General features: G+C 42.1%; 1 protein-coding gene across 2 annotated transcripts in view; it reads right to left on the reverse strand.

Annotated features, from left to right (window-relative positions):
* Positions 1 to 22,213, reverse strand: part of EFR3A (EFR3 homolog A) — a 146,346-nt gene that overhangs the window by 12,031 nt on the left and 112,102 nt on the right. For both annotated transcript variants that reach the window (XM_060201328.1, XM_060201337.1), the window contains 8 exons: positions 17,998 to 18,112; positions 16,681 to 16,732; positions 12,714 to 12,886; positions 10,023 to 10,098; positions 8,295 to 8,456; positions 7,622 to 7,753; positions 5,802 to 5,869; positions 3,907 to 4,034 (listed from right to left, as the gene is read on the reverse strand). In XM_060201328.1, coding sequence (XP_060057311.1) covers positions 3,907 to 4,034; positions 5,802 to 5,869; positions 7,622 to 7,753; positions 8,295 to 8,456; positions 10,023 to 10,098; positions 12,714 to 12,886; positions 16,681 to 16,732; positions 17,998 to 18,112 — 906 coding nt within the window. The remainder of the gene's footprint in view (positions 1 to 3,906; positions 4,035 to 5,801; positions 5,870 to 7,621; positions 7,754 to 8,294; positions 8,457 to 10,022; positions 10,099 to 12,713; positions 12,887 to 16,680; positions 16,733 to 17,997; positions 18,113 to 22,213) is intronic.

Genomic DNA, 22,213 nt, shown 5'->3' on the forward strand with positions numbered 1-22,213 from the left:
ACTTGAATTTTCATGATGCGGGTTCACAAAGGAAAAGTGATGGGGTCAACTGAAAGAGGTTAATGGCTTATTTTTCAAAACGGGAGTTTAGAAAAGCAGTGTCAACGACCACTATGGAGTGGCGTAATGAAAAACAAACCAACCAGGGAGCCAGGGGCTGGCTTGGTAGGTAAAGCACATGACTTAACATGTTTTGGTCTTAAGGTCTGACCCCCACAAGCACACAGGATGACTACGCCAGCATCAGTAAGTGTTGACAGCAAGACTACCTGTCATCTTTAAGCCTTGCTGGTGGTAGATTTATCCTGCCCTCTCGTGTCTTTTCCTGCAAGCCCAGGGTTTCCCAATCCTTAAATTCAATAGCTACTCCTCAGCTTACCACATGCTTCAGATCATCTCAAATTTCATGAGAATTAGACTTCTTTCAAATAAAAGTCCCTTTCCTTACGAGATTTCTCACTCTATCATGCAATACTAAACTTTATTAACTAACTAGAGCTCCTATTAGGCGTTAGGGAATGATCTCTGAAAGGGGTTTATATACTCACTGAGATTATAATCTCACAGGAGAGACAATAAACAGATAATTACTCTACTAACAAAGGGTGATGGAGAGGACAGAAGGGGATTACTTAATATATTGTGGTTACATAGGGGGAAAAAACAAAAGGAAGCCATTTGGTGTGTTCCTTTTTTTTTTTTGTATTTTTAAAAAAATTTTTCATATTTATTTATTTTCCCCTTTGTTGCCCTTGTTTTTTTTTATTGTTGTTGTAGTTATTATTGTTGTTGTTACTGACGTCGTCATTATTGGATGGGACAGAGAGAAATGGAGAGAGAAGGGGAAGACAGAGGGGGAAAGAAAGACAGACACCTGCAGGCCTGCTTCACCGCCTGTGAAGCGACTCCCCTGCAGGTGGGGAGCCGGGGTCAAACTAGTGAGCACGATGTACACATTTGGCTGATGATCAAGGAAAGGATTCCACGAATTAATTCTTCTCAGCACTGGTTCAACAATATCCTCCGTGTCCTATTAGCCAGCTCTATTCAACATGTCCCAATAAACTGTTTTTCTCTCTTAACTCTCCATATTTTCAAAAGTATTATCACTAAGAACAAGAGCGAACAACAACAAGTCCTCATTTGTTCTTTCGTCACTCTGAGGACAGCTTCGGAGTGCCTTGATATCGCCCTTTAGCAGTGTTGCTTCTAAGGTGAGTGTTTTTGTTTTTAATTTTATTTTATTTATAAAGAGGAGACACTGACAAAACCACAGGATAAGAGGGGCACAACTCCACACAGTTCCCACCATCAGAACTCCGTATCCCATCCCCTCCCCTGATAGCTTTCCTACTCTTTAACCCTCTGGGAGTATGGCCCCAAGGTCAGAGAGTGGTTTTTAATCTTGGTGACACTTCTGAAAGCCCCCCTTTTCTTTTGACCTATATAAGCCCTTAGAAGATGATGGCCCTGACCCCATGGGTCATTCACAGCTACTGCTGATCTGATTTTTCATGTGAACTGAAATGCAGCCCCTCTATGGGCTACAATGTCCTCTGACCAGTGACAGCCTCCCCGTGACCAGAAGCCTGTGCTCCCGAGGGGGATCTTTATCCCAGCCCTTGGTTTGCAGCAGTCCCAGACACTACTCCCCAAGCCTTTCTCGCTTTCTTATCCCTCCTCCTCCTCCTCCGCTGTTGACACTCAGTGGTCATCATCACTCCTTCCTCTTGTTTCTAACTAGTCTCTGAGTTTCAGAAGCACCCTCCCTCGGTGATATTTTGCTGCCATCTGGTGTGTATGCACAGAATGAACGTAACTACAGCTAAATGGGTAAGGAATCCAAGAGAAAGTCTGCATGGCCAAGAACTACACTGACCTACTAATGATCTCGCTAGCTTTACCTGGGTGTATATAATGAGATAGGCACATATCACAAATGTAACAATTGCTACCACTCTAGCCCTCTATTGCAGTTAAAAAGCTGCCTGGGGCAAATGAAATCTCATCGGCGATCTGTTCACACAAACCCAAAGTGCCATACAGCTTAACGCTGGCATGACTCATGAAGATAAACCTTTCTGGTCCTACAGAAAAATGCCAAAGCGCATCTAACTTCTCACCAGGCCACCCACTACTGCTTAGATCACTCAGTGACTCCCCATTGCTTGTAGAATCAAGTTCAAATGGTTTTATCTAGTTTTGTAATTCCAAACCCTTCACCTCTACTTGGTTCTAAGCAGACTTTATTTTTGGCAGAGCGGGGATTTGTGGATTTCATCTTTTGGGGGCCAGACAGACACACCAGTGCACTGGAGCCGCCACTGCGTGGACAGCAGTAAACACACCCCACCGGGTATGTTCTCTTCTCTCCTGCCTGCACCAACAACCTTATCTTGCCGGAGCTGCTGAAAGGATTCCTACAGGGAAAGAACTAAAGGGACTCAACTCCAAATGAGGTAACCGGTGGCAGAATAGAGATGGGAACTCAGACAGGAGCAACAAGAGGAGCAAAGACGCAGGAGAAGGGAGGGCAGGACGGACAGAGGGACACGACCAGGGCCAAGTATCAAAGGACCTCGACAGTAGAACAGAAACTCTGACATCTCGGTCTTTGCCTTAACAAAGACCTGGAAGCAGAAGGGAGAGTGTTGGGGGAAGACAGGTCAAGGGAGAGAGGGGCGGGTATGGGATGAGTCCACATGGGAGATAAGAGTTAGAACACGGGGTGAAACTTGTACTGAGGGGGGTGCACTGCACCAAAGCAAGGGACACTGGGAGGAAATGGGAGAGGGGGCTGGGGCTGAGGTCTTTGATGGGGGCACCTGTTCAAGCAGAACTGAGAAACCATATACAGATGAATAGACAAATGTACCGTGATTAATATCGCCCCCCAATAAAATACAAAATAAACCACCTTAGATTTAAAGGGACAGAGAGAAACGAAACAGTCAAGGGTGGAAATTAACTACGGCTACAGGTGAGCTAGAGGGAAGTACTAACTAGGTTCAGCACAGTGTGCTGGCTTCATTTGCCTAAAGGTCAGGTGAAGGACAGAGTCGGCCAACTAACACTTGCATTTACCTTTGTGCTTGTGTCTGGATTTATAAGGTGTTTTGCCTGAAGGAAAGAGAGCTAAACCCAAATTATAAGAATGAAATATTTTTAAGTCTTTTAAGGAGTTTGACTTACAGATTTCTATTAGGACTTTATTCCTAGCACTTTCATTTTCTCCAAGAAATTCATGACTAGTCGAACCTTTTAGAGTGTGGGATTTTACAGAAAACACAGGACATTCATTTACATCTCAGACTACTATGAATGACCAGCATTACAAGAACATTCTTTAAAACTGCAGTTTTCTTGCAGAGCATTGCTTCTGGATTTTTCAAATGTCAAAAGCTGCCTAGAATAAACTTAATAATCACAAATCCCTAATTAAACAATTTTCACTTTTTTTTTCTATAAGCTAAAGTCAATACTGGTTAATGAAGAATGTTCTTTCTTTGCTTGCTTAAAGCATAATGTTATTAAATATAGTGAGAATAATTTTCAAGGCTTACTCTTTAAGGAATGATCACTATAGGGCATTATTTGCTTGTGATAACATAACAAGCCACTCCAGATTTCTAAATGATTTCAACAGCTGAGTTTCAAAGCAGATGTAAACAAAACCTATATTATACACACACACACACACACACACACACACACACACACACACTTCCCCTGCTAATTGATTTAAAAGAAGACAAATGCTAAGACATAACAACTACAGCAGAATCTTTTCTTTCTCCTTTCTTATCTCCCTCTTAATAGAGTCTAAATTACTGACTGCTGTCTTGGCCACACCACCCTGAACAAGTCCGATCTCATCTGATCTCGGCAGTTAAATTATCTACTTACCTGTTACTTGCGGCACATATGGGACAGACAGTCTCTCAATGCTATAACCACTTCCACCTAATGACTCGGCAATCTTGTTGGTCAAAAAGTACAAATTTTTGTCATGCTTTTCTAAAGATTTTGGAAGCCTGTCAGGTTGAGCACAGAAAAAGCATTTAGTGTTTATTAAAAAAATTTTTTTAAATGATTGAGCCAAAAATTTAACATGCAAGCCCTCTAGATCAATGACTAAATGAAGACTGTAAATATAGCATACTTCAATTCTATTCATTTATTAGGGAACCGGGGCCTTGGACATGTAGGACCCCACTGCTCTGGGCCACCTTTTTTTCCTGAGAAACACACACACACACTCACCCCCACACACCCTAACCTTTCTGCACTGCCACAGCACCTCCCCTGTGGTGGTGGGACCAGAGTCTGCGTCGTATGCAGTGCAAGGCACATAGAGTACTCAGTGAGTTCTCTCTCTAGCACACGATTTGCTTCAAGAGTGGTGAAGCAATGCTGCAGGTGTCTGTCTCTCTCCCTCCCTATCTTTCCCCTCCCCTCTCAATTTCTCTCTGTCTCTAGCTAGTAAATAAATGAATAAATAAAATATTTTTTAAAATACATGTATTTATTGGATAGAGACAGAGAGAAACTAAGAGGAGAGAGGAAGATAGAGAGGCAGAGAGGGAGAGAGATACATGCTTCACTGATCAGAAGTGTTGCCTCTTGCAGGTGGGGGCCAGGGGCTTGAACTTGGGACCCTGCGCACTGTAGTTATGTGCTGTGTGCTGAACTGGATGCACCACTGCACAGCCCCCACCAGCCCACAGCCTTAATTACAATTAGGAAGTTAGTATATTTTAGGTGACTAGCTTGAGCTCTTGAAAAATACAAGGCAAGTGGCCTCATAGACTGGTCATTCTGATTCCCTCCGCCGAGATATTTGCATGAAGTCAGCTTCCCATCATGCTGTTATTCACAACTTTAATGAGACAGAGGGTTAAACCTAACCTTGAGGTTCATGCTTATTAAAAGCTGACTGAGGGGCCAGGCGTTGGTGCACCCAATTGAGCTCACAGGTTGCCATGCCCAAGAATCTGAGCTCAAGCCCCTGGTCACCACCTGCAGGGAGGTAGCTTCTCTCTGTCCCCTCTGCCTTTCTCATTTTCTCGCTGTCCTGTCAAATAAGAGGAGGCAATAAATAAAGTAAAATAAAAGGACAATAGGGCCACTGTGAGTGGTGGATTCGTCATGCAGACACGGAGCTAGGTAGTGGGAAACATTCTCTGTGGTGGATTCATCATGCAGACACGGAGCTAGGTAGTGGGAAACATTCTCCGTGGTGGATTCGTCATGCAGACACCGAGCTAGGCAGTGGGAAACATTCTCCAATCACAGCACATTTCACTTTTCTTTCAAACTGCCTCATACTGCATCATGCTGAGGGCTGCACTCTAAGTATTGTTTGCATATACTTTTTTGCTTGATGGCAAACCAGAATTCAGAGTATAAAGTAGCTTTTCTTAGTAAACTCTCCAGCCATTTCATAAGTGATGTTATCAATCTGTGTATCACCCAAAGTCATAAGCAGGGTATTGTGCTCTCTTAAAGGAGTGTTATTCAGATATGAGAACTGCCCTGCAAGCCATATCTCCGTATTAAAAATGGTTAAGTTTTTTTTTTTTCCATCAAAGATTAACCATATCTGTGCATGCATTTACATTGACAATGTACAAGAAATTTTACTGCAAGGGAAAGAAGTTAAATTAATTAAATGAAAGAAAATAAAAACGCAGATTGTTATAAAAGGCCATAAAGTCATTCTTCCAACAGTTTACACTATTATAATGATTTTGGCTTTTCAATTCATTTCCCCTTTGTGAAAATGTAAAGGTTGAACATACATGCACTTATCTCTGAAAATATTCTCTGGGAGAAAATAAGGGGCCTCCATAGTTCGAATTTCAATAACCTGAAAAAAAAATCCAAAAAGAAAAGCAAAAAAACTAAATGAATAAAAACAAAAGCTAAACATTTATGAAGAAGTATCATCTGCTGAGGAGACGGTATAATGGTTATGCAAAATGACGTTCATGCCTGAGGCTCTTGAGTTCCCAGGTTCAATCCCCAGCACCACCCACCATTGGCCAGAGCTGATCAGTGCTCTGGTAAAAACCACACACACACACAAATATTACCTTTTCATTTTGAAACTTAAACAATATGTGTAGCCCAAAGACAGAATCCATTTTGTTTGCACATTTATCACTAATGCGATCATAATAATAAAATAACAGGTGGTAAAAATGATGCATCACGTGCATCTGACCTTGTTGGTCTGCTTCTAAATTCTGCTTCTAGACCCCTTCTGTGTCACTGGTTTATTCCCCCCTGCTTAACACTGTATTCTATTTACATAACCACTGCTAACTAAGCACCGTCCTGCCTCCAGGGCATTGGTTTAATCCTCACCGTTTTGCACGCTATTTCCTTCTCCCCACCCCCTATGCTACGTACATCCTCTTCAGACCTGACACTTCCGCCTCAGGATATATAAGGACAGGATTGTGATTACAGAGAGCTTAGATTGCACTGCGTTCCACATGAATGAAGACTGAACTGCGTACCACTCAGCCACGAGTCCCTGGTCGTCTCTCTCTCCCACCCGTGAAGCTAGCCCGGCCCGGCATAATGGCGCCTGAACAGGGACTGGCATGATCTACTATGCAAAGGAATAAGAATGTGTGTTTTCCTAAATGTCAAGTTATTGGAAATCTCTTCACAAAACCCTGATCCTTGAGGAAAGGCGCTGCAGAGTTAAACTAAAACAAACCCTTCAACTCCTACGTTCAGTATGAAGTAAGGTGTGACCACGGGAGAGGGGTCGAGAGGTCTGTGGTGGAGGGGTACTGGCGCTGTGTGGAGGCATGTGGCAGGAAATACATTTTTTAAAGAGGAATGGAATTATACCCCTAAAACATAAACAATCATGCTAACCAATATTACATCAGTGATACAAATGATTTTAAAACAAGCAAACAAATCAGGCACTGACCCAGCCGCCTCGTCCTTCTGGGCTGCCCCTGCAGAACGTGCCTTACCCCATGTGCATGTTTTCAAGTGTGCTTGAGAGGTCTGGTTCCTCTGCTCAGCTTTGAGTGAGACAAAAGTGAGACAAATATTCCTTCTGCCGTTTTGGAATATTTGTCTTACAAGTGTTCAAATATTTTTTGTCTGATGAAATAGTGAGTTCTATTTCTTAGAATCGACCTTGCCCGCAATGTAGAACAACAATGGTAGAAACTGCCCCACTCTGCCAAGGGAGGCTGGGTCAACACACTCTGCACTCGAGGAAGACGAATCCTGAAAGGAGTGCAGCCTAGAGTGTTCTCGGCTGTGAGCACGGACTGCGAGCTCAGACGGACAGGGTGCAGAGGTCACACGGGCTCCTGCGCTTCATGGGCCTCAGATCAGATCAACGGGGTCTACAGTTAATGGCATTCATACACTTTCCCCATATTTGGGAGCTACTGTCTGCCCTGATCCAGCTTTCTAGTCCTATTTCCAACTCTGACCATCTCCCCAGACAACACCTTTAGCCCACCTGCATCTTAGCTGTTGTGCTCAGGCAAGAATTAGTAAAGTTGTGAAATAATGTAGGGTGACTGTATCTTAATAGGTAGATAGATAACAGCAAGTGGAAAGGCTTTTCCAAATACCTTACCTTGCTCACATGCTGGCAAAACGCAGGAACCGCTATCATCTGACTCACAAAGTTAAGGTATGCCGCGACCAGCGCCATGATCCCACAGCGATGAAACATTGACAGATCACCCTCATTGACTATTGCACTGTCCTTCAGTAAAGACACAAAGAGAGGACAGACCAAGAACTTACTGTTTCTTCTATAGTTACAATGAACATTTTCAGATATTTAAGAATGCAAAAAAATGTCCTCTTATAAAATTATTTTTGATTCAGAAAGGGGAATAAATGCCTACTTATAGTTAAATCTTTTAACTAAGTTCTTCTCTTGGAAAGTTTTTCCTGGATAATACAGATACACAAATGTACACACACCTACTACGTGTGTGTGTGTGTCCATTTTATACTATCATTCTGCAATACTTAACTCTATTATAGAATAACTATACATCTCATTACTGACACAAGATCTTGTCTTTTTCATCTCAGAGTTGTATGGCCTTAAATAATACTTAGCATACAGTCAATGGTCACTGAACACTGGTTAAAGGAATTCATTTAATATGGCCACTTGATTTAAAGCTAGACACCTCCTTTAAAAGTTCATGTTCTGGGACAAAGGCAACACCGCCAAGGGCGTCCTATTCACAGTATGATGTGCTTTCTTCAGGAGAAATGTTTTAAGAGAATACCTGCAAAGCAATGGCTAGTCGGATGAGATCAATAAGAACCTCTTCATTGGCCAATTCGATAGTTATAAGAGCAAGAGAAGTGTAAAGTAATTCGTAGTTTTTCTGAACGTTGTCTTCCTCTTTACAGCCCAGATATATATGCCGGTATAATTGCTGCCCATTCTGGAAAGGAAAGTGACGGAAGGATGATTTTACTTCAAATGTGGTGAGGACAGGTGATCACATGCATACAACTCCCTATGGACTGGTATCTTGTTACATAACTTAACATGGAGACAGGTAACATGTGCATACAACTCCCTACGGACTGGTATCTTGTTACATAACTTAACATGGAGACAGGTAACATGTGCCTACAACTCCCTACGGACTGGTATCTTGTTACATAACTTAACATGGAGACAGGTAACATGTGCCTACAACTCCCTATGGACTGGTATCTTGTTACATAACTTAACATGGAGACAGGCAACACGTGCATACAACTCCCTACGGACTGGTATCTTGTTACATAACTTAATATGGAGGCAGGTAACATGTGCATACAACTCCCTACGGACTGGTATCTTGTTACATAACTTAACATGGAGGCAGGTAACATGTGCATACAACTCCCTACGGACTGGTATCTTGTTACATAACTTAACATGGAGGCAGGTAACATGTGCATACAACTCCCTACGGACTGGTATCTTGTTACATAACTTAACATGGAGACAGGCAACACGTGCATACAACTCCCTACGGACTGGTATCTTGTTACATAACTTAATATGGAGGCAGGTAACATGTGCATACAACTCCCTACGGACTGGTATCTTGTTACATAACTTAACATGGAGGCAGGTAACATGTGCATACAACTCCCTACGGACTGGTATCTTGTTACATAACTTAACATGGAGGCAGGTAACATGTGCATACAACTCCCTACGGACTGGTATCTTGTTACATAACTTAACATGGAGACAGGCAACACGTGCATACAACTCCCTACGGACTGGTATCTTGTTACATAACTTAACATGGAGACAGGTAACACGTGCATACAACTCCCTATAGACTGGTATCTTGTTACATAACTTAACATGGAGACAGGCAACACGTGCATACAACTCCCTACGGACTGGTATCTTGTTACATAACTTAACATGGAGACAGGCAACACGTGCATACAACTCCCTATATACTGGTATCTTGTTACATAACTTAACATGGAGACAGGTAACATGTGCATACAACTCCCTACGGACTGGTATCTTGTTACATAACTTAACATGGAGACAGGCAACATGTGCATACAACTCCCTACGGACTGGTATCTTGTTACATAACTTAACATGGAGACAGGTAACACGTGCATACAACTCCCTATGGACTGGTATTTAGTTACATAACTTAACATGGAACAGACATTTAACCTAGAAATCAGATGATCAAATTACATTTCAGTGATTAACGCCAAGATTTATGAACATAAAACTACACAATAATTAGAATTGAAAAAAAACTAAATTAAAATAAGAAACATGATTTTAGCAAGGATTTGAAAGAAGCAAATTACAGATTTGAGGAAAAACTGGCATGAATTGCAAAATTGTGGGCAATACTTTTGCAATATTAAACTGACAAAGATCAAGGATATTGGCTGAAGAGAAATCTTAGGCTATTTTGATTGAGGAAGGTTGGCACAGAGTCTTATAATCCCTGGTAAAAGAAGAATCTTACCTTTTTCATGAAGCTGGTGTCCTGTCTACAAATCTTTTCTCTTTTTATCTTTAGGTCAGCTACATCTGGTATTATTCTAAAAGCAAATATGTTTCATTTTTAATAAATAGTATATTTAGTCATAATTTCATGCTTTATTTGTCAAGTCAGTGAACTTAAGTAAGATCGATTAATCCTTTTTTTTTTTAAATTTATTTATAAAAAGGAAACATTGACTAAACCATAGGAATAAGAGCGGTACAACTTCACACAATTCCCACCACCAGAACTCTGTATCCCCTCCCCTCCCCTTTACTTACTTTGGAAAGAGAGAGAAAGTGAGAGGGGCAGGGGAACAGGGGGGAGAAAGACACCTAGTCCTAGTCCTCCAGCACCGCTTCACTGCTCATAAAGTCTCCCCCTCCCTGCAGGTGGGGACCTGGGGCTTAAACCCGGGTCCTTGTATATCGTAATATGTGTGCTTGGTGAGCCGAGTCACCTCCTGGCCCCACAAATTGAGTAATTCTGGCTACCAATGCCATTTAGAGCAAACACTAATGTAATTAGTGATCAATAGCAGCTGAAATCTTAGAAAGAAGTTATCATGGTAGGGTCCAGGGTATCAGCCACAAGTCCCCACCTGCAGGGAGGGACTATTAGCAGAGCTATATGTGTTTCTCTTTTTCTCTCCCTCTCTGTCTGTCTTTTCCCTCTCAATTTCTCTCTGTCTCTACCCATATTAATTAATTAGTTAATTAAAAATCTTTAAAAAAAAAGAAATTGTACCCATGTGACAACTAACAATTATTATTTCCTGGCAGAGGACCTAGTGGGGGTTGTATTTCTATGTGGAGAACTAGGAAATGTCATGTATGTACAAACCATTGTATTTACTGCCCACTGTAAAACACTAATGCCCCAATAAAGAAATTTAAAAAAAAAGCAGGTCCAACTCTTCCAAGATGCACCTTCCTTCCTTCCTTCCTTCCTTCCTTCCTTCCTTCCTTCCTTCCTTCTACTGGAGGATTAATGTTTTACATCTGACAGTAAATACAATAGTTTGTACACGCAGAACATTTCCTAGTTTTTCACATAACAATACAACCTCCACTAGGTCCACTGCCATCACGTTCCAGGACGTGAACTCGCCCCCCACCCCTCCACACACACACATATAGGCTTTCTAGTCCTATTTCCAACTCTGAAACCATCTCCCCAGACAATACCTTTGGTCCACCTGCAGGTTAGCTGTCAGGCTCAGGAAAAGGTTAGTAAAGTCATGGGCCTCTAGGAATATACCTATTAGTTTTTTCCAAAATGGAGACCCCAAATCTGCTATATTCTAGCCTTTAGGCACCTGATTATTGAATAACTTGTTCTGCTTTAATGCTTTTTCAGCCACCATGCTGCAGATGCTACCATGACATCAACCTGACTTCCCTGGGCAGACGACTTCACTAATGTGTCCTGCAACCCCACCTCCCAGAGCCCTGCCCCACTAGGGAAAGACAGAGACAGGCTGGAAGTATGGGTCCACCAGCCAATGCCCATGTCCAGCAGAGAAGCAATTACATCCCACCTTCTGTACCCCATAATGACACTGCATGTATGCTCCCAGAAGGATAAAGAATAGGAAAGCTTTCAAGGGAGGGGAAGGGATACAGAGTTCTGGTGACGAGAACTGTGTGGAACTGTACCCCTCTTATCCTAGGTGCTGGGAAATTGTGCAGACACAGTCACATCTGCCATGTTGTCCCCTCGGGCTACTGCTAGTTCCCGCGAGAGTTGGGACATTCTCGGAGCGCCTGTTCAGCCATGTTGTGACCTCAGGGCATTGTCTATATCCCCACCATAGTTGAAGTGCTTTGGTCACTCCTCCCCCCTCCCATTCTCACGAGAGTTATCATCCTATCCGGGAGTGCTAATGGTTACTCCTCCCCCTTCCCATTCTTGAGAAAGCCGCTCCTATAAAAGCCCTTCTTCTTCTGCACCTCGCTCTCTTGCCAGCGCTTCACTCCGGTGTTCAGACGCAGGAAAGGTTACTGCGTGAGGCGGCCATTTTCGCTACCTCCACGTGGCCCAACCTGCCTCTCTAGCACCCAACTCTGAGGTGCCAGCGCAAATAAAGATTTGTGTTTCCTCTTCGCTCCGGACCTTTTCTCTCTCTTCTCTGTGGCCCACACAACAACACCTAGAATCTTGTTGATATTTTTTATTTTATAACTAATTTTTAAAAAAAAAAGAAAGTAGGTAAAAGTACTTTCAAACATTTTTATCTTACAATATTTTAACTGCCTCAATATCAAAGAAAACTCTGGATAGAAACTGGAAGTTCAACATTAAAAAATTGCAACATTTAAATACACTGTAGAAATTTACAAATATTGGAAGTCGGGTGGTAGCGCAGCGGGTTAAGTGCAAGTGGCGCCAAGTGCAAGGACCGGCATAAGGGTCCCGGTTCAAGCCCCCGGGGCCCCATCTGGAGGGGAGTCACTTCACAAGCGGTGAAGCAGGTCTGCAGGTGTCTGTCTTTCTCTCCCCATATCTGTCTTCCCCTCCTCTCTCCATCTCTCTCTGTCTTATCCAACGACGATAACATCAATAACAACAACAATAAAACAACAAGGGCAACACAAGGGAATAAACAAACATGTAAGAAAAAGAGAAATTTACAAATATTGTCATTAAGCTTCTTTCAAAACAGCACACTACCTGATCCCACGCAGCTTTGCCCTGTTGTCATGGCGATCCATGAGGTTGTGCATAACTTCCAGGACCAGCTGTCTCAGTTCATAGTCTTCCATGAGGGACGGCGATAACAGAGGCTCCAAGAACGATCCAGGCAGAGCTGTGACGATGGTCTTTGCTTTGTATCCAGAGGTCACCTAATTACAGGGAGGGGAGAAGGATGGAAAATCATGGGTCCCTGTGAATATGCCTAAACTAGTTTCCTAGCTTCTTCCACAATAAAGTCTCCAAATTTCACCTGCTGTACACTTACTTTTAGGTTCCGGATTATTAAACAACTTGTTCAGCATCTTAACGCTTTTCAGCCACCAAGATGCAGACACTACAATGATGCCAACCTAACTTCCCTGGTCAGACGACCTCACCAATGTGTCCTGGAACCTCCCCTCCCCAGAGCCCTGCTCCACTAGGGAAAGAGACAGACAGGCTGGGAGTATGGATCCACCTGCCAACACCCATGTCCAGGGGAGAAGCAATTACAGAAACCAGACTTTCTACTTTCTGTACCCCATAAAGATTTTTGGTTCATACTTCCAGAGGATAAAGAATAGGGAAGCTTCAAGGAGGGGAGGGGATATAGAACTCTGGGGGGGCAGGAACTGTATGGAATTGTAGCCCCCTTATGCCACAATCTTGTCAATAATTAAGCCACTAATTAAAAAGAAAAGTAAAAAATGTATTTGCTAGGAGTTCTTTGGAAAAAGTCTCAAATTGTTTTGCAAGAATGATAGCCTTAGAGAAACACCAGATAAAGACATACCGGCTGAAGGAAAAACAACAAGGAAATCTGTAAGGTGAAAAGATATTTATTGAATAAAAAAAGAACAACCCTAAAAACAAATGCCATTATTCATGAAAATAAGACTTATAGTTACATACACTGACAATGTGCTAGGTGTGGATCCAAGCACTACATACATGTTAACCTTATTCTTACCTATGATGTAGGTATTAAAGTATTCCCATTTTAGAAAAGAAAACTAAGGCTTAGACAGGTTCAGAATAGAATGGATAATCACTCAATAGGTCTTAGGAAATTAGCAGAAAATACTATATGAAAGAATGAGTTTTTAAAATTTTTTATATTTATTTATTCACTTTTGTTGCCCTTGTTTTATTGTTGTAGTTATTATTGTTATTGATGCCATTGTTGGATAGGACAGAGAGAAATCGAGAGAGGAGGGGGAAAAAAGGGGGGAGAGAAAGATAAGACACCTGCAGACCTGCTTCACCTCTTGTGAAGAGACTCCCCTGCAGGTGGGGAGCCGGGGGCTCAAACGGGGATCCTTACACAGGTCCTTGCGCTTTGGTGCCACATGAGCTTAACTGCTGCGCTACCGCCCAACTCCCAGGACAGAGGAGTTTTAATTTAAATTGATTAAAAAAAAACTTTAAATAAACAAATTTAATATAGTAGAAATGTATTTTTTTTACTAGAAATCCAGGATTTATGGACTTAATATATTTCCATACTAGAAAATCTGGACTTTAATAGTTACTTGATTTGACATTTAAGAATGTATCCCTATTTTCTAAATTTAAAGTTTTAAAATATTTACTTGACTATTATTAAGCATTTTAACCATTCATTCAGTTGGTTATGTGATAAAATTAGACTTAGAGGCAACATAATATATTCAGAAAATTTAATAATAAAAAATGTCTAGGCATCACCTCCCCAGACAGTAATTAGGATCCACCTGCATATCAGATTTCAGGCTCAGGAAAAAAAAAAAAAACTAGTATAGCCACAGGTGTTTAGAATATAACTAAAATATGCCTACTAGCTATCTACAAAATGGAGGACCCCCCAACTCTTCATCTGCACTATTCCAGACTTTAGGTCCATGTTTGGTCAACAATTTGTTTGGCTTTGTATGTTAACTCTCATTTCAGCCACCAAGTTCCAGATGCCAGCATGACTTCCCTGGACAGACAACCCCACCAATGTGTCCTGAAGCTCCGCTTCCCCAGAGCCCTGCCCCACTAGGGATAGAGAGAGACAGGCTGGGAGTATGGATCCACCTGTCATTGCCCATGTTCAGTGGGGAATCAATTACAGAAGCCAGACCTTCCACCTTCTGCATCCCACAATGACCCTGGGCCCATACTCCCAGAGGGATAAAGAATAGGAAAGCTATCAGGGGAGGGGATGGGATACAGAGTTCTGGTGGTGGGAATTGTGTGGAGTTGTACCCCTCTTATCCTATGGTTTAGTCAATGTTTCCTTTTTATAAATAAAATTTTTTTTTTAAAAATCTAGAATCAAATGAAAGTCTAGGAGGATACAGTTGATATATTCAGGATTATAAGCATGTTTGCTCTTTTGTAAAAGCAAGCCCATCCTATAATAAGTGTGAAGTATAAATTCTCGACAGCCTGCAGATTTGAGCTACACGACCTCACATTCTAGCGTTGTTCTTCCTTTTCAGATAACTGGAGTTCAATTTCCTCACCAAACTAGAAGTCTTTATTGCAGTGAGGGAGGAGGCTGAGTGGCAGAGCAGGGATTTCACAGCATGAGATGCTGAGTTTGACACCTGGCACCATGTACAGTCACACAGTGTTCTAGCCTTTCTTCCTTTTCCTATATTTGGGAGCTACTCTCTTCCCTGATCCAGCTTTCTAGCCCTTTTTCTAACTATGACACCATTTCTCCAGATGATACCTTGGGTCCACCTGCATGTTAGCTGGCAGACTCGGGCAAAAACTAGTTAGAGCCATGGAATAGACCTAAAATAGAACTACTAGCTTTGTTCCAAAATGGAGGCTCCCAAATCTTCATCTGCAATATTCTTGCCTTTAGGTTCATGAGTAGTCAACAATTTACTCTACTTTATACCTTAACTCTTTTTCAGCCACCAGGTTCCAGGTGATACCATGATGCTAACCTGACATCCCTGGGCAGACGACCCCACCAATGTGTCTTGGAGCCCCGCTTCCCCAGAGCTTCCTGTCCCACTAGGGAAAGAGAGAGGCAGACTGGGAGTATGGATCGACCTGCCAATGCCCATGTTCAGCGGGGAAGCAATTACAGAAGCCAGACCTTCCACCTTCTGCATCCCACAGTGACCCTGGGTCCATACTCCCAGAGGGATAGAGAATAGGAAAGCTATCAGGGGAGGGGATGGGATAGGGAGTTCTGGTGGTGGGAACTGTGTGGAACTGTAGCCCTTCTTATCCTATGGTCTTGTCGATATTTCCGTTTTATAAATTAAAAAACCAAAAGAAAAAAAAAAAAGATGGCTAAGGAAGAAAAAAAGACAGTTGATCAGTATGTGAAAAAATAGCATGATATACAGAAAGCACACCGGGTTTTCTACTAAGTCTCATCACTTTTATTCAAAATATTGGCGAACTTTAATTTGTAAAATGTCAATACTTTCTGCCTGCAATATGTTTCATCACTGTGAAGATCAGTAAGATGACAGGATATATGAAGAGTACAGAAAAGCAAGTGAGGGAGTCGGGTGGTAGCTCAGCGGGTTAAGCGCAGGTGGCGCCAAGCACAAGGACCGGCATAAGGATCCTAGTTTGAGCCCCCAGCTCCCCACCTGCAGGGGAGTCGCTTCACAGGCGGTGAAGCAGGTCTGCAGGTGTCTGTCTTTCTCTCCCCCTCTCTGTCTTCCCCTCCTCTCTCCATTTCTCTCTGTCCTATCTAACAATGACATCAATAATATAACAACAATAAAGCAACAAGGGCAACAAAAAGGGAATAAATAAATAAATATTTTTAAAAATTTTTAATAAAAAAAGCAAGTGAAAGTAAGTAAAACTTGAACAAACTTTATGTATATAAACTATAAGGGGAAAGACTGATAAGGAAATAGCTCTCTTATAGGAAGAGCAACTGAATAACGTGAACTTATTCTTTTCATGTCTTTAGTAACTTAAAATGAGGTGTTTTCTCAACTTAACTTAAAAACCTTACCATCAATAAAGATCTCAGCAACATTATCTGAATCCGCCTGGTTCCCAAGTCCCTAAAATATGCAAAATAATGGAATGATCAATAACAGTAATAAGTAGCACTCACATAACTTTATTTATACTATGATTAACTAATTTTAAATCTCTATTCATCTTGGCTCAATAGATCTTGTTTTCTTTCTTTCTTTTTTTTTAAGGAGGAGGAGGGAGAGGTATAAGGTAGGGGAGAGGACGAGGGGGGAGAAGGGGGAAGGAAGAAGGGAACAGATCTTGTTTTCAAATTAACAGTAAGTCATAACTCTACACTCTAAAGTCGATCTCATAATTACATGGAAATGCCAAGTTTGAAAACCAATTGAAGTTACTTGCTCTCAAAGGAGAAGAAAGGGACACATCTGTGAATGTAATAACATTAAAATTGTGTCATACAATATACAAACAGCTAGTTCAAATAAAAAGAATATATGCTAGAGAATGTATTCACTGCAAATATAGTTGACAAGCTTATCAATGTAATATATAGCAAGAACAGATGATCCAAAAAAAGGAATTAACAAATGGAAAAGGACAATGAATCAAGACCAGTTTCCCTTGTCAACTAGCAAAACACTCACCACTATTAAAATCTAAAGGTTTAGCATTTTTAAAAATATTTAAAACATGAGGACTATCATATGACCTCCAGCATTACTTTCAGTTCTACAATTCTAGGAGTCAATATTAACAGTTATACTAACATTAATTTTTAGTATTTTGTAGGAAATTTTAAGCTTTAACATAAATGTGTGTGTGTATGTGCATGTGTGTGTCTAAGACTCTTTACAGAGCTTGGGCAAATAAACCTCGATACCCATTCAATTTAAGACACACGGAATACTGAGAACTTATGGTACAATATAAACTGACTTTAAAGGCATGTAACACTGATTCAATTTACTGAACATTTTAGCAACCTAACAAAACTGCCGGCTTTTCAAGGGAATTTTATTACCTAACAATTAAGAAAATAAACCAGTTTCTAGATGTCTTTTTTTTTTTAAAAAATTTTATTTATTTATTAGAGACAGAGAGAAACTGGTAGGGAAGAGGTAGATAAAAAGACAGAGAGACACCTGCAGCCCTACTTCACTGTCTGTGAAGCTTTCCTCCTGCAGGTGGGGACCAGGGGCTGGAACCCAGGTCCTTGTGCACTGTAATGTGTGCACTTAACCAGGTGTGCCACTGCCTGGGCCCTCTAGATTTCTTTTAATAGAAATTTTAACATAGGGTTAGGTTCAAGTTTATAGAGGGACAGTCAATGGACACTACATGAGCATACCCTAGTTGGCTGACATCCAAGGTATGGGTGCTGGTCCCAAACACGGGGACTTTGCCCATGATGAACATCATGATTTCTGACCTCTGGTAATCTGGGAGGTTACTTCCAAAAAATCCTATAAAATAAAAAGACAGATTTGAGATAAACTGTACAAACAATATTTTTCTGAATAATGCAAATTATATTTTTACTGGCAAGATTAATGCTTTACAGTAAATGCCGTTGTTGATACATATGTAAAATTTCTCAATTTTCATCGAAAAACTCACAAACTACCCACAGCCTCAGCTCAGGTCCTCCATCATTCACCAAGAACTGAAAGTCGCATCCCCAGTGGACAGCCTGCTTCCCAGTCCCCGCCTGGTGTCCTTTACTTTGGTGCAGTGCTCCAAGCCCAGCCCAGGTGCAGTGCTCCAAGCCCAGCCCAGGTGCAGTGCTCCAAGCCCAGCCCAGGTGCAGTGCTCCAAGCCCAGCCCAGGTGCAGTGCTCCAAGCCCAGCCCAGGTGCAGTGCTCCAAGCCCAGCCCAGGTGCAGGACTCCAAGCCCAGCCCAGGTGCAGTGCTCCAAGCCCAGCCCAGGTGCAGTACACCAAGCCCAGCCCAGGTGCAGTACTCCAAGCCCAGCCCAGGTGCAGGACTCCAAGCCCAGCCCAGGTGCAGTGCTCCAAGCCCAGCCCAGGTGCAGTGCTCCAAGCCCAGCCCAGGTGCAGTGCTCCAAGCCCAGCCCAGGTGCAGTGCTCCAAGCCCAGCCCAGGTGCAGTGCTCCAAGCCCAGCCCAGGTGCAGTACTCCAAGCCCAGCCCAGGTGTAGTGCTCCAAGCCCAGCCCAGGTGTAGTGCTCCAAGCCCAGCCCAGGTGCAGTACTCCAAGCCCAGCCCAGCCCAGGTGCAGTGCTCCAAGCCCAGCCCAGGTGCAGTGCTCCAAGCCCAGCCCAGGTGCAGTACTCCAAGCCCAGCCCAGGTGCAGTGCTCCAAGCCCAGCCCAGGTGCAGTGCTCCAAGCCCAGCCCAGGTGCAGTGCTCCAAGCCCAGCCCAACTTCCACTTTGTGTTTCCCCTTCTACTCTCTCTCTCTCCCCCTCCTCTTCCAGTTTCTGCCCATGAGTGACATCCCATATTCATCCTTCTCTTTCTGACTTATCTCACTTACCATGATTCCTTCAAGATCCATACAAGATAAGGTGAGCAAAGTGAATTCCTCATTTTTATTAGCTGAGTAGTATTCTATTATGCATATATACTACAACTTTCTCAGCTACTTCTCTGTTGCTGGACAACTAGGTTGCTTCCAGGTTTGGACTATTAGACATTGTATTGCTATAACATGGCGATACATAGATCTTTTTGGATGGGTATATTCGATTACTCAGGGTTTATCCCCAGGAAAGGAATTTGCCTGGTCATTGGGTAGGTCCTTATCTAGCCTTGGGAGGGTTCTCCAGACTCCTCTCCACAGGGCTTGTACCAATTGGCACTCCTATCAGAAGTGCAGGAATTTTCCTTTACATCTTCCAGCTCTCCAGCCTTTGCCATTGCTGTCGCATCTGACGTGCGGCATCCTGCTATCTCATGATTGTCCTTATTTGTGGTTCTCTGACATTTATTCATATGCCTGTTGGCCTTCTGGAGCTGGTGACTATTCTATTCACATCCTCTCTCCACTTTTGGATGGGGCCGTCTGCTTTATTGTGACTGAGTTTGGTGAGCTCTTTATGTACTTTGACCATTAGCCATTTGTCTCGTGTATGGCATGTAAAGATCTTCTCCCATTCTGTGAGGGGGCTCTCTGGCTGCTGGTTTCTCTTGCTGTGCAGAAGCTGTTTGATCTGATGTAGTTCCAATGGTTTATTTTTGTTTTAGTCTTCCTTGCGATTAGATTTGTATCACTGAAAATGCGTATACAATTTAGATGAAAAAGGTGCTGCCAGTTATTTCCCTCGAGGTATTTGGCAGTTTCTGGTCTAACAACCAGGCCCTTGCAGGTTACTTTTGTGTGCGGAGCAATGTAGTGGTTCAGTTTCAATCTTCTGTACACTTAACCCAAGTTTCCCAACACCATTTGCTGAAGAGACTCTCCTTTCTGCACTTAACAGTTTGGTCTCCCTTGTCAAAAGTTTGTTCTCCACAGGTCAGAGCTTATTTCTGGGCTCTCAATTCTATCTTACTGGCCACTGTGTCTATTTTTGTTCCAAAACCACTTGGTTTTGATTACAATGGCCCCATAATACAGTTTGAGATCTGGAGTGTGATGCCTGCAGTCTTGTTATTTTTTTCCTTAAGATTGCTTTGGCAAATGTCAGTATTTTCTGGTTCCAGTTAAAATTTTGTATCTTTCATCTATTAAAAATTTTTGTTGGGACCTTAATGGGGGTTGCATTAAATTGAATATGGCTCTAGGTAGAACATTCATTCTGATTCCCAATCCAGGAACATGTGATATCTCTCTACTTCTTTGTGTCTTTTTCTATTTCCTGGAATAGTGACTCATAGTTTTCAATATGCAAGACTTTCACTTCTTTTGTTAGGTTTATTCCTAGCTATTTTGTTGTTTTTGCTGCTAGAGTGAGCGGGACTGACCTCTGGATCTCTTCATCTTCTGAGCTGCTGCTTGCATACAGAAATGCCTCCAACGTTTGCAAATTAGCAAAATTCCATTTTAAATAAAGTATGAGATAAAATAATGCCTACATATAAGTCTAAGATATTACTTCCTCTGTCAGAACCTTTCATCAGTTGTAAAGTATGCAAGATGGACTAACACCTAAGTGAGACAGTAAATGGTTACCGTTTCCTACACATATTTGACAGTGACATGCCATCATTCCTTTGAGTTGATTTGGATTTTTTTAAATTTGATTTTGTTTTCCAGAGCTGAGGACTTGCACATGTTCAATTCCGTGGCTACTGGGCAGATTTCCTCACTCCTTTGTATTTCAGATAAAAAGACATCTCTCTCTCCCTCTCCCTCTCCCTCTCCCTCTGCCTCTCCCTCTGCCTCTCCCTCTCCCTCTCCCTGTCCCTCCCTCTCCCTCTCCCTCTCCCTCTACCTCTCCCTGTCCCTCCCTCTCCCTCTCCCTCTCCCTCTCCCTTTCCCTGTCCCTCTCCCTCTCCCTGTCCCTCCCTCTCCCTCTCCTTCTCCCTCTCTCTCTCCCTCTCCCTCTCCCTCTCTCAGATGCATGTGCTATGCATGAGACCAAGGTTCACTCTGTGCAGTTTTAGTGTGGTCTACGGCGTCCCCTGTGGTGGTAGGGAGCAAGTCCGTTTCCTTGTGAATGGTGAAATGTCTATTTAACCATGTGAGCTAGCTTGTGACCTTGGAAGTTTATACAAAAAGGTAAGAAAAAAAAATTCTGCTACTGTTTCAGTTGGAAATCATTGCTCACCCATGTAGGATATGTGTGTGTCTCCTATCTAAAATATATATATATATATATATATACTATACATTTCAATTTATGTCAGAATTATAATTAATCTTGTCACTTTTTTTTTTCTCATACCCTCTTGGGTTTTGAGAATATTTTAAATTCGGCTTCTATGGTATTTGATGGTTTACTAACAAGCATTAGGAGACACAACACTTATAATTATTACATACTCAAGCGTCAAATACTGTTGTTTCTTAGAGAAACCAGGATCTCAAATCATGGCAGTTTTGTTTACTAATGAAAATCATGGTCATTACAGAAATACACATTTAAGATACTTCTTTAAGAATAAATTAGTGTTTTAATTAGACTCAGCTTCAATAATTCAGGATTATTTATAAAAACTCAAGTTTTCTTCATCATTCTGACTGAACATAGGATGAAAGTCACCCCCGTTATCACATACTTGAGTGATCAGTAATCTCTTGCCTTTAACGTTACTCAAGTTACAGCAAGCACATGTCCTGTCTAACACTCGAAGAATATATACTATAGCTTGAGAAAATGAATTCTAGCTTTTTAAGATTTACAAGTAAGACAGGATGAGAGAAGAGGGACAGAGAACCACAGTGCAGTCTAGCTCTGGCTTCAGGTGGTCGGACCTTTGACAGGAGGGCCTCACTCACACAGGCAGCCATTTTAATAGGCTGAGTGGGAAACACTTTATATTTACATCTTCACAACCACCTTCGGAGCCTAGGAAGTGTTATTAATCTCAGTTTCTTACTGTGCAAATGGGGATGAGGAAGGTAAAAACAATCACCTAAAATTATACAGTTAATATTAAGGCCCG

The sequence above is a fragment of the Erinaceus europaeus genome, chromosome 1 (genome assembly GCF_950295315.1).
Source record: "Erinaceus europaeus chromosome 1, mEriEur2.1, whole genome shotgun sequence".
Taxonomy (NCBI): domain Eukaryota; kingdom Metazoa; phylum Chordata; class Mammalia; order Eulipotyphla; family Erinaceidae; genus Erinaceus; species Erinaceus europaeus.